Source organism: Vulpes lagopus, chromosome 18 (genome assembly GCF_018345385.1).
Source record: "Vulpes lagopus strain Blue_001 chromosome 18, ASM1834538v1, whole genome shotgun sequence".
In the NCBI taxonomy this organism is placed as follows: domain Eukaryota; kingdom Metazoa; phylum Chordata; class Mammalia; order Carnivora; family Canidae; genus Vulpes; species Vulpes lagopus.
Genome location: NC_054841.1, coordinates 25,114,922 through 25,127,972, shown reverse-complemented (window position 1 = coordinate 25,127,972; position 13,051 = coordinate 25,114,922). Strand labels below are relative to the sequence as shown.

The following is a 13,051-nucleotide window of genomic DNA, read 5'->3' as shown; positions in this document are numbered from 1 at the left end:
TGCATGCTTTATTGGCTGAGCCAGCTAGGTGTCCCCATCCATTTTTTTTTCCCCATCCATTTTGTATTAAATTACCTTTCTTTTATTGGTTTACAAGAGTTTTTAAATTTATTTTGAATATTGATCCTTTGTTGGATTTGTTGCAAATATTTTATCCTCATCTTTTGCTTATAAAAGAAAGCAAATTTGTTATTTTTAAAAAAGATTTAATTTATTTATTCATGACAGACACACAGAGACAGAGGCAGAGACACAGGCAGAGAAAGAAGCAGGCTCCCAATGTGGGGATCCCTGGACTCCAGGATTATGCCCTGGGAGGAATGCAGACGCTCAACCGCTGAGCCACCCAGGCGTCCCAGAGAAAGGAAATTTATTTATTTTATTTATTTATTTAATTTAATTTTAATTTTTTTTGAGAAAGGAATTTTTTTTTGAGAAAGGAAATTTAATAGAATTTTGTTTATGCCGTCTTAGTACAGTAATTCATTTTTTTTAAAAGATTTTATTTATTTATTCTTGAGAGACACAGAGAAAGAGAGAGAGGCAGAGACACAGGCAGAGGGAGAAGCAGGCTCCACTCCATGCAGGGAGCCTGATGTGGGACTGGATCCCTGGTCTCTAGGATCACACCCTGGGCTGAAGGCAGCGCTAAACCGCTGAGCCACCAGGGCTGCCCTATGCCGTCTTAGTACATAGAGGAGTTTGGCATTTTAAAAATTATTTATTTATTTATCTATAAAATAGTTTCCATGCACAATGTGGGGCTTGGACTCATCACCCTGAGATCAAGGGTCACATCCTCTCCTGACTGAACCATCGAGATGTCCTGGAGTTTGTAATTTTTAATCTCGTTTTAATTTTAATTCCTGTTTTTGAGTTTTGGGGAGGCAGAATTAGTTCAGAGTAGTCCGAAGTTTCTGGGTTCCAATCCCATCTCTGCTTTACGCTAACAGTAAGGAGGAGACAAGTTGGTTGGTGGGAAAGGCCCTTCTGCATGTATAGCAAAGGGAAAATAATACCCTCTCTCCCTCACTGTGAGGATTAACTGGAAGAGTGTATGGTAATAGCGCCTGAAGATGATAAAGAGCTCAGTAATAGACATGATAGCTAATGGTTATTAATATGATGACGACATTTTATTTTATTTTTTAACGACTTATTTATTTATTTTATGATCGATACAGAGACACAGGCAGAGGGAGAAGCAGGCTCCAAGCCGGGGGCCCGACGAGGGACTCGATCCGGGCACTCCAGGATCGCGCCCTGGGCCAGAAGCAGGCGCCAAACCGCTGCGCCACCCAGGGATCCCGATGACGACATTTTTAAACATTTGGAATACGGTTGGCCAAGAAGGTGGAAGTGACTTACCCAACAACCTGCTCTGGGCGACCAGGCCTTAACCTGGAGAACTCAGGTGCCGCGCGGTCCCCTCCCCCCTGAGCCCCGCCTCCTAGGGCCCCGCCTCCGCCTCAGGGCCCGGCCCCTGCCCAGGCCACAGCCGGAAGCCCAGAGCCAGACGAGTGGGCCCGGCGCGTGACGGGCGCGCATGACACAGGAGGGGCGGGCCTGAGAAGCTGGATGCTCTGGGATAGGGCCTCAGGTTCGCGCGGAAGGGGCGGGGCGGGTCAGGAGGCGGGGCTTAGCTGGAGGGGCCTTGGGGCCGGGCTTCCGCGTGCGTTGGTCCGGCGGGCGAGGGCGCGCGGCGGGGGCGTGCCCGGCGGGCGGGGCGGAGCCAGCCGGGGGGCGGGGCGGCGCGCGGCCTAACGGCGGCGGCGGCGGCGCCTGTGCTGTGGCTGGCGAGCGTCGCGGCTTCAGGTCCCGCGGCGGCGCCCGTGAGGAACCCGGGCCGCGGGTGGAAGCGGGAGCCGCGCGGTGGAGGCGCTTGGCGATGGTGGGCGTCCCTGGAGCGGCCGCCTTCCAGCGTAAGCAGGGCGGGAAGGCGGGAGGCTGAGGGGGGCGTGTGAGGGGCCTTCTGCTCCACAAGCGCGAGCTCCCGAGAGGCCCCCGGCGCGAGGCGGGGTTGGGGAAACTGAGGCTCGAGGCAGGGCGGCGGATCCAAGGTCACGCGGCGGGCCGGGCCTTCCCGGGTGCGCGAGGCCGTCCGGGCGCTCTCTGCGTCTCTCCGAGGGCTCGGGGCTCGCGATGTGAGCTAAGCTGTGGGGACCGCGGCCTCGGAGCCCAGGCCCTGCCGGAGTCTGTCCGACTTACCGGCGGACAAGGATTGTTTTGTTCTCCCGGCGCTGGGGCCACTAAGTCCGACTCTGGGGAAGTATTACACACGCCCAATTTCAAGGGGTGTGTGGCGGATGGTGGAGGAGGCGAGGATGGCCTCCGAGGGGGCCTGTTGAGTGCGGGCTCAGGGATCAGACTGCCTGGGTTCACGTCTTGGCTCCCCCGCTGAGGGGATGTGACCTTGGGTCTTTCTGAGCCTCAGTTCTTTCTTCTGCAGAATGGGGGTGTGAAGAGTATTTCCACCCCTACAACCCACGCCAGGGTTCTTGGCTTTTGTGGGGCCAGTAGAACGCTTGGCCCAGGCTGGGACATACACAAGGGTGAAAACTGTTATTATTGTAATCGCTGATAAACCTTATCCAGGGTGAACCTCTCTCGGAAAAGCCCGAAATTGCGCTCTGGCTGTTAAACAGATGTTTTAAGATTTTGTCTTAGGTTGGTCCTGCTTTATAATGATCCACTTGTTTTTCTTACTTCCATTTCTCCATTCCAGCATTTGTCTAGTGTTCCTCCTAGAAATTTTGAGATCCTGGGGGGGGGGGGGAGGGGTGGTATCTCTTAATAACAATAAAATTTTAATTGTTTCTGGTTACAATAGCAGTGATAGCATTTTTTGATCGGGCGTTTTGCATTCTATTCGTGTAATATTTATTAAATCATTAAGTAAAAAGTACCATTCTCGGCCCTGGGAATATAGCAAAAAACTGGATATACCAAACATAGTCTTTTGAGTTTGATTTGGGGAGAGGGAAGACAAGGCAAAAGAGGAAACAGGTAAGTCCATTTTGCCTGTTTTCTCTTCATTTAATCCTGGTGGTAGTATAAATAAGAGTTAAGTATTTGAATATGCCTATTTTGCAGCAGATGAAATTGAGGAACGGAGGGAACCCTGTGATCTAGCCTCAAGAGCCTTCAGTCTTTCATATAAAAGGGAGGCTTTATGCCTCCTCTCTTTGATACTCATTAAAAGTTGGATTACAGAAATGCAAAGTAGGTACATCCAGCAATGCCTCTTCATAGTCAGGCCTGCAGTTGCTGCTTTTGATAGTTTGATCCTTTCCTCTCGAAACTTAAAATGAAAGAGAGGCAGAGGTGACCCTTTAGGGTCTAAGATGCACCATCTCATAAAGTGAAAGGGCTTTATGAACTTAAATTTTTTATGTCCATATCTGCCTTATGCAATTTTCGGTTTAAAATATACCCTCAAGTACAATTTTTGGCTCTATTATGTAACAAAGATTGACTGATTGATTTTAGTGTTCCTAATAGAATTCTAGTTTACATTCTTAGCATGCTTAATACACTTTTTCTTTTAATCTGGAAGCATATAATAAATTGCATTAAAATATCGAGGATTTTTTCAGTGAGGTTTCCATGATACAGTTGGATTCAGCATTGACCATCTGCTAAGCACTAGGGCCTGTACTAATGGAGAGCTTACAAAGATGAATAAAGCAGGCACTTGCCTCTAAGAGCTTACCTATAGTCTTGATTGGCTAATGTGTTTAACTGAAGTGCTGGGCAGAGAATGAAGGAGCTCAGAGTCCTTGGGGGAAGTAGTCTAGAGCATTGGCTTCAAATGTTTTTACTGTTCTATCAGTAGATAGGGTTGAGTATGAACACATGTGAATGTTTTAAGTTACAATTACAGTGCTAACTGTAGTCTATTTTATGTACATTTTATAACACGTGCAAAAATAGACATTTTGCAGAGGATGAGCTAAAACAAATATAAGTAGAAGTTCCAGTATCATCTTTTTACACCCTGGTGTGAATGATAACTATGCATCTTGAGGATGGGGACCATTGGTCTTGGAGTGGGACCTTCTCAACCCCTGAGGTCTGTTGAGATTCACTTCTGGAGTTGTGCCTAGGTTGAAATCTTAGGGTCCAATCCTATTAGCTTTGAGACTTTGGGTACATTATTTAACCTTTCCGTGCACTTGATTTTCCTCATCTCTTAAAATTGAGTTGATGAGAGTTTCTGCTTCATTTGCAGTTTTGTGATGATTGATAATATATATGGTAATTATACGGTAATATATGTAGAGTACTTACACTGTGCTTGACCCACTATTTTGGATGCCATTTATGGCAGAGGGTATGAGTAAGACTTAGGATTTCACAGCCTAGTAGGGGCCTTGGCACCTCTTTGTGGATAAAGTTCTTTAAGTGCTCGAAACAAAGTCTTTTGGGAATACATGGTAGGAATAACTAATTGTTCTTTAAGGTTCCAAGTAAGGTGAGGAGGTGACATTTGAACCAGGCCTAAGGAGAGGGGTTTTTTCCAGGAGGAGGAGAGGTAGACCTCTTTTGATATTGACCGAATACTTGGATTCTTTTGAGGGTTTAGTGAGTAGTTCTCCAGATCTGGACTGGCACGGAACCCCATTAAAGCTTGCATACCTTGTTAATAGGATAACAGTGAGTTCTGGCTGGAGTTGTTACTGGTAGGGGCCAGATGGCAAGGAAGCCTATTCCAGAACTTTTCACAGCACCACAGCTCTTTTCTCTCTGATGACACTTACCTCATTCTGCCTTCTTAGTTATCTAAGAATATAAACTCCTAAATGTAAGTTCCTTAAGAGTTTTAGTATCTGCATTTTTGTGATCTTGCTTTGCCTAACAAGGTAAGTGGAAAGTCCATAAGCATGGAGAAAGGTATTGAAGTCATTGGGCCTTCAAGAAATTCTAACAGTTACAAATAAAATGGTAAATGACCATACTTACTAGTGACAACTTGATTACAAATATGGTAGAAAAACAAAACAAAACAAAACAAATATGGTAGATAGGCCCTGTGCATTACTATTTAAAAGGGGTGAGAATTGTCATGTTCAGTAACACTTTCCTTATCTGGCATTTGACCAATAACATAAAAGAAGAGATGTGAAAGTATACCAGAAAGACTTCCTGGAGATTGAATTAGGTACCTTCCATTTGGTCTTCTCTCCATTTTTTTTTTTTTTTAAGATTTTATTTATTCATGAGAGAGAGAAAGGCAGAGACAGAGAAGCAGGCTCCATGCAAGGAGCCTGATGTGGGAACCTGGGAATCCAGGATCACACCTTGAGCCAAAGGCAGGCCTTCAACTGCTGAGCCACTCAGGTGTCCCTCTTCTCTCCATTTGTTGCCTGTTTTCTGCTCTGAGAGGCCAACTTACCTATAGGAACTATATCAAGAGCTTCCTTCCTGTCTGAGGTTAGGGAATTTTCATTTCCCTGATCCCTTCCTATGGGTGTTGTCTCTAGCTCCTTGTGTTCTTTTCTTTTCTTTTCTTTTCTTTTCTTTTCTTTTCTTTTCTTTTCTTTTCTTTTCTATTTATTTATTTATTTATTTATTTATTTATTTATTTATTTATGGTTGTGTACTTTGAATGAAGATTGCTATTCCTCTAAAGGAGATCCACTCTAGGACGACTTACTCCTTCTGGATTTGGAAAGTTTTTTTTATTTGCTTTGTTCCTCTGGCTTAGTAGTGTTCTCTCAAGTCTCAGGATACTACAACTATCCCTTGTGATTATCTACCTTTATAATCCTGTTTTTAAACCCTCCTTGAAAAAAAAAACCCTCCTTGAATTATCCTTACTCTGGAGTATGCTATCTTTCTTGCTGGTACCATGACTATGATTGAAGCTTGTATACTTTGTTAATAGCCTAACATCTCAAACTTTCACTCAGAGCTCACTCATCCTGTACATTCTTCAAACAAAGATACTTGTCTGAGCCCAATTTATAAACAGATTTTAAAGTTTATTTATGGGCAGCCCCAGTGGCGCAGTGGTTTAGCGCCGCCTGCAGCCCAGGGTATGATCCTGGGGACCTGGGATCGAATCCCATGTCAGGCTCCCTGCTTGGTACTTGCTTTTCCCTCTGCCTGTGCCTCTGCCCCCCCCCCCCCCCCGTCTCTCATGAATAAATAAATAAAATCTTAAAAAAATAATAAAGTTATATAAATTTTTTTTTTTATTTATTTATGATAGTCACACACACACACAGAGAGAGAGAGGCAGAGACACAGGCAGAGGGAGAAGCAGGCTCCATGCACCGGGAGCCCGACGTGGGATTCGATCCCGGGTCTCCAGGATCGCGCCCTGGGCCAAAGGCAGGCGCCAAACCGCTGCGCCACCCAGGGTTCCCTAAAGTTATATATTTAACTTCTACACCCAACATGGGCCTCAAACTCATGACTTCCACTTCCAACTGAGCTGGCTAGCCACTCCCTTGTAAGCAGATTTTATTTTATTTTCCTTCTTTATTTATTAAAGATTTTTATTTATTATTTGAGAGGAGAGTATGCCTGCATGTGTGCCCCAGTACAAGCAGGGGGAGTGGCAGGAGAGGGAGAAGCAGACCACCCCCCCCCACTGAACAGGGAGCCTGAGGCATGGCTCTGAGCTCAGGACCTGAGCCAAAGGCAGATGCTAAACCAACTGAGCCACACAGGCATCCCTTGTAAGCAGATTTTTAAAAACAACAAATCAGATGGAAAGGTGGAAGGCTACCCCAGTTAAGCACACTGACAGTGAGAGCATCTTATCCTCTCCTGTGGTCCTTATCTATTATGCCACACTGATGCATTTAGTCATTTTCCTCCAAACTGTTGCATGAGGAAAAAAAAAAAAACCCACAAAAGTTAGAAGCATCATAATCTATGACCACACAATTAAGACCAGTTAAATTGCAATTAGGAGCCTATTCAAAAAGGCAGAGATACATAAGACAGGTTGTTGATCATAATGGAAAAAGAATTTGCAGGCAAATTTGGGTTGGAGCCCCAGTTCTGGGTAGTTTTTCAAGTTCTGAGACTTCGTTTAATCTATAAATGATAATTCTTGCCTAATAATGATAATAACTAATAATGAATGCTTATTTTTTTATTTTAAAGATTTTATTTTATTCATGAGAGACACAGAGAGAGAGAGAGAGGCAGAGACACAGGCAGAGGGAGAAGCAGGCCCCATGCAGGGAGCCTGATGTGGGACTCAATCATGGGTCTCCAGGATCATGCCCTGGGCCAAAGGTGGGGCTAAACTGCTGAGCCATCCAGGGATCCCCTGAATGTTTATTTTGGGACAGATATCATGCACTTACCTTTTGCCTTTTAATCCTCCAGTCTTTTAGGTGGGTGTGTATCCTGATTTTACAAATTAGGTGATTGACTCAGAAGTTATAGAACTAATAAATGACCAAGCCTAGATTAAAAATCTAGATCTTTCGGACAGCAGAGCTTGAGCTCTTAACATTATGATAGCTCTTATTTAAAATGTGTTGACTGGGACAGCCTGGGTGGCATGCTGCCTTCAGCCCAGAGCATGATCCTGGAGACCCCGGGGTCGAGTCCCATGTCAGGCTTCCTGCATGGAGCCTGCTTCTCCCTCTGCCTGTGTCTCTGCCTCTCTCTCTCTCTCTGTCTTTCATGAATAAATAAATAAAATCTTAAAATAAAATAAAATAAAATAAAAAAAGTGTGTTGACTGGGGCACCTGGCTGGCTTGGTTAGTGGAGCATGCGATTCTTGATCTCAGAGTTGTAGGCTGGAGTCCCACGTTGGGTGTAGAGATTAATTAATTAATTCGTTAATTTATTTTTATTTTTTTTAGTTAATTTATTTTGGTAGAGTAATTAAAAAAATTTTTTGAAAGATATATTTATTTATTCATGAGACAGAGAAGCAGAGACACAGGCAGAGAGAAAAGCAGGCTCCCCACTGGGAACCCCATGGGAGCTCCATGTAGGACTCCATCCAGGATCCCAGGATCATGCCCTGAGCCAAAGGCAGCCGCTCAATCGCCCAGTTACCCAGGTGTCCCCAAAAAGGTCATTTAAAAGATAGTATACAAGAATTGAACGCAGCACTAGGATCAAGATAAGTTAATTCACTAAGTTCATACCTCTTCCAGGATAAAGAAAAAAATGAGAGGAAAGAGCTGTGGAAAAAAGATTTCTCACTTGCTAGTTTTATCCTCATTCCTTAATGTATAGTTTTGAACCTAATAGTAAAGAAACAGTCACTGAATTATAAAGATTTACTTCAAATTTGTGAAAGCTTGAAGGCTTAATGAGGGACAGTATCTCCCTGGTTATTGTTTTTGCTTTGGTAAGATTAGCAAGAAGAGAGGCCTTATTATTATCCCTGTACTGACTGGCCCCATGTGCAATATGAACTAGTATATGTACAAGTGACAGGTCCTGTCTCTGGGTTTTATTATGGCTGGTTAAGTAGCTTTTTGCCTTCATCTCTGGTTTCTGTCTCTAGCTCCTTGAAAGCCTTGAGGCTATCTGAAATTATAGAGGCTGGGGTACCATAAATTAAACTTGTGAAATGAGTCCATTGCAGATATGTCAAGTGAGCTGGACTTTTAAGTCCAGTCAAATTCTTTAAAAAGAGGGTCTTTGCTAGGTTTTCTGAATGGTGTTTTTCATATATGTTATCTAATGTAATTCTTGGAACAACCTCAGGAGGGAGTTAGCATCTCTGTTTTACAGATGAGGAAGTAAGGCTCAGAGAACTTACATAAATTGCCCAAGGTCACACAGTTAAATCAGTAGCAGATGCACTATTCAAACTTAGTTCAATTCTCGTGTTGAGTTCACTCATTTTACATTGAGACTTGAGTCTAAAACCCACTGTTTTTTACTAACCCCCTGTTCCTTTTTACTGACTGGAGGTTTTTAGACATGTATTCCTTGGATCCCCCTATTCCCTGAAGATACATGATTTCCTGTCATCTTTCTTCAGCAACTTTTTGCCCTAGCGTCTTCTCTTATTAAAAAAAAGTCCTAGGAATTGGAATATCATCTAGAGAACACTACTATATTAGGTGGTCTTGATATTGTTCTGAGGTATCCTGAATTAGCCTTAGAGATGAATTTTTTAAAAAAGGCAACAGGAATTCTCAGCATCCTTTACCAATTTATCCCATATGTTTCCTGATCTTAGCAGTGAAAACAGATGACGGCTGTGAACATCAAAAGCCCCAAAAATGTCCATATTAATTTTGCATGGCCCCATGAGGAGCTGTCAAATATGGATCATCCAACATAGTATATGGACTTACACAGTGAACCTTTAGTTTTGAATGTGGCTCTTTAAGATTTGGTTCTACTCTTCTATTTTGTATTACCATAATTAAATGCAGAAATCAAAGTAAAATTTAGAATAACCCAGAGCTATGTATCCTTTTGTCTGGATTTATACCTTTGGAGTTGGCTAGACCTTTCAATTAAATTAGCTGATGGTGACAAATATGTAATCTGACCTCCCCAGCAGCTCAACTGCAATGTTAATACCAGGCATAGCACAGCTCCCTTGACACACTACTTTGACCTTTTCCTCTCTTACAAATGTTTACCTTATTCCTTTGTTAACTTAGCCATCTCCATGCAGAGTTCATGCCTGCTTTTAATTTTTCAAAGACACATGAGAACAGACATTGGACGGCACAGATTTATTCACTTTTACCTTATATCCCTAGAACTATAATATAGTTTTCTGTAATTCCTATGTATTTTTTATTTTTATTTATTTATTTTTTATTTATTTTTTGTTTTTTTATTTATTTATTTATTTTTAAATATAGCAGATAACTTTCTGCCCTGAAATGACTTAGAGTTATCTTTTCTTTTTTTTTTAATTTTTATTTATTTATGATAGTCACAGAGAGAGAGAGAGAGAGAGGCAGAGACATAGGCAGAGGGAGAAACAGAGGGAGAAGCAGGCTCCATGCACCCGGAGTCCGACTTGGGATTCAATCCCAGGTCTCCAGGATCACACCCTGGGACAAAGGCAGGTGCTAAACCGTTGCGCCACCCAGGGATCCTCTCCTATGTATTTTTTTTTTTTAGCTTTTTTTTTTTTTCAATTTTTATTTATTTATGATAGTCACACAGAGAGAGAGCGAGAGAGGCAGAGACATAGGCAGAGGGAGAAGCAGGCCCCATGCACCGGGAGCCCGACGTGGGATTCGATCCTGGGTCTCCAGGATCGTGCCCTGGGCCAAAGGCAGGCGCCAAACCACTGCGCCACCCAGGGATCCCTCCTATGTATTTTTTAAAGCTAGTTTTTACACTCTTCTTACCACCACCTGCTCTGTGCCTCTCCTCTCTATAAAATCTAAAATACTAGTGACATTTTTCTTCACCAAAAATGTGGCAAGGCTTTTTGGTCCTTAATATTGAGGAAGTGATTATATCTTTGAGTTTATTTCCCTCTAGGGAATTGGAGCCAACCTTGAAGGGAGTAAAGGTAGGCATAAAGCAAGTCCTCTTTATGACTGAGAGTAAAGGTAGGGGTGGTTTAGGAGAAGGAAGTTCTAAGTGGTAAGGAGGTAGGGGAAGAGGTGATGTTGGTTTTAGTTTCTCCAGCATTCATTCTCCAGCTGCTTAGGGTCAGCAGCTCCAGTTTTTGTATGCTTCACCTTAGTTTTCCCTTGGTAGGTTGGTCTGGAGAAGTGGTTTTTGTTTCTTTGTTTTTTTTGTTTTGTTTTGTTTTTTAAGATTTTATTTATTTATTCATGAGAGACACAGAGAGAGGCAGAGACATAGGCAAAGGGAGAGGGAGAAGCAGGCTCTCCTCAGGGAGCTGGATGTGGGACTTGATCCCTGAAAACTCCAGGATCACCCCACCTAGCCAGGTGCCTCTCTGGCTAAGTGGTTTTATCTATACTCTTAACCTCTTCTTAAGTATGTTACGTGATACTATAAGGTGCTTTAGAAAAACACAAACATATACAAGGATGGTGATTTGCATTATAAAAAACTTTTTCTACTCTTTTTAAGTTTGTACTTTGCCACAATTTTATTTATTTATTTATTTTATTTTTTATTTTTTAAGATTTTATTTATTTATTCATGAGACACACACACACACACACACACACACACAGAGGCAGAGACACAGGCAGAGGGAGAAGCAGGTTCCATGCAGGGAGCCCGACACAGGACTCAATCCCGGATCTCCAGGATCGCACCCGGGGCTGAAGGCAGTGCTAAACCGCTGAGCCACTGGGGCTGCCCCACAATTTTACTTAAGAAAAAGTTGCAAAACTGGGACGCCTGGGTGGCTCAGTAATTGAGCACCTGCTTTTGGCCCAGAGCATGATCCTGGAGTTGGGGGGTCAGTCCTACATCAAGCTTCCTGCATGGAGCCTCCTTCTCTCTCTGCCTATGTCTCTGCCTCTCTCTCTCTCTCTGTGTCTCTCGTGAATAAATAAATAAAATCTTTGGGGAAAAAAAAATTACTCTTTGTTCTTTACCTTAATTCCTCAGATGTCAACACTTTACTATTTTTCTGTTTCTGTTTATACTGTGTATTATTACTTTTCTTAACCCTTTTAATGTAAGTTACAGCTGTGATAACTCTTTACCCTAAATCATATAATGTATATTTCCTATAAACTAGGCCATTCTCTTATATAACCACAATATACTCATCAAAATCTAGAAATACTCTTGATATAATAGTATTATCTAATAATAGTATTTGAATTTTGCCATTTATCCCAATAATGTTATTTATAGGAAAAAACGTTTTTTTCTAGTCTAGGATCCAATCCAGGATCTATATCATATTTAGTTTTCCTGTCTCTATAGTCTCCTTCAATTTGGAAGAATCCTTTGGTCTTATCTTTTGTGACCTTGAGTCTTTTTAACAATGTAGGCCTTTTTTTTTTTTTTTTTGGTAGAATGTCCCTCAATTTGAATTTGTTTTCCTTATGAATAAATTCAGATTATACATATTGGCAGGAGTATCACAAAGTGAAATTAGATCCTTCTCAGTGCACCATATCAGGAGGCACATGGTGTTCATTTGCCCAGGACTATTGATGTTTGATCACTTCTTTAAGACATTGTCTGCTTGGTTTCTCCACTATAGAGTTAATATTTTTTCCTTTTTAATGAGTAAGAATTAATGTGGGGAGATACTGAATTTATATAAATATCTTGTTATCAAACTTTGCTTGGTTTCTCCACTATAGAGTTAATATTTTTTCCTTTTTAATGAGTAAGAATTAATGTGGGGGGGGGAGATACTGAGTATATATAAATATCTTGTTATCAAACTTTCGCCTACTAGTTTTAGCATCTATTTTGATAATGCTTGCCTGAGTCAATTTTTACTATGATATTTGGACTAGGATTTTCTAGTTCTATTAATTCTTTATTTACTAGTTAATATTCTGTTACAGAGCATTTCCTTAACCATATTTATTTACATATATTAATGTTGGTTATTTTAGTAGCTTGTAGGCTGTTATTTATTGTGTACTTTATTTATTTATTTATTTATTTATTTATTTATTTATTTATTTTTAAAGATTTTATTTATTCATAGAGACACAGAGAGAGAGAGAGGCAGAGACAGGCAGAGGGAGAAGCAGACTCCATGCAGGGAGCCTGACCTGGGACTCGATCCCGGGTCAGCAGGATCACGCCCTGGGCCAAAGGCAGGTGCCAAACCTTCTGAGCCACCCAGGGAATCCCAGATTTATTTATTTTTATTTTATTTTTAAGATTTATTTATTATTATTATTTAAGATTTTATTATTTTTTTTATTTATGAGAGACAGAGAGAGAGAGGCAGAGACACAGACAGAGGGAAAGGCAGAATCCATGCAGGGAGCCTGACGCAGAACTCAATTCTGGGACCTCAGGATCAGGCCCCGAGCCGAAGGCAGGTGCCAAACCCCTGAGCCAGCCTGGGATCCCCCTTATTTATTATTTTTAAAACATTATTTGAGAGCTATCAAGCAAGCTAGCATGAGCTGGGGGAAGGGCATAGAGAGAGGGAGGAGCAGACTCCTGGCTGCTCACAGGGC

At 42.1% G+C, this 13,051-nt stretch overlaps 1 protein-coding gene across 2 annotated transcripts in view; it reads left to right on the top strand.

The window, feature by feature from the left end:
• The first annotated feature begins 1,755 nt into the window (after positions 1-1,755).
• The window catches only part of CBFA2T2 (CBFA2/RUNX1 partner transcriptional co-repressor 2), a 145,639-nt gene continuing 134,343 nt past the window's right edge, over positions 1,756-13,051 (top strand). For both annotated transcript variants that reach the window (XM_041732927.1, XM_041732926.1), the window contains exon 1: positions 1,756-1,922. In XM_041732927.1, coding sequence (XP_041588861.1) covers positions 1,889-1,922 — 34 coding nt within the window. In that variant the 5' untranslated portion in view covers positions 1,756-1,888. The remainder of the gene's footprint in view (positions 1,923-13,051) is intronic.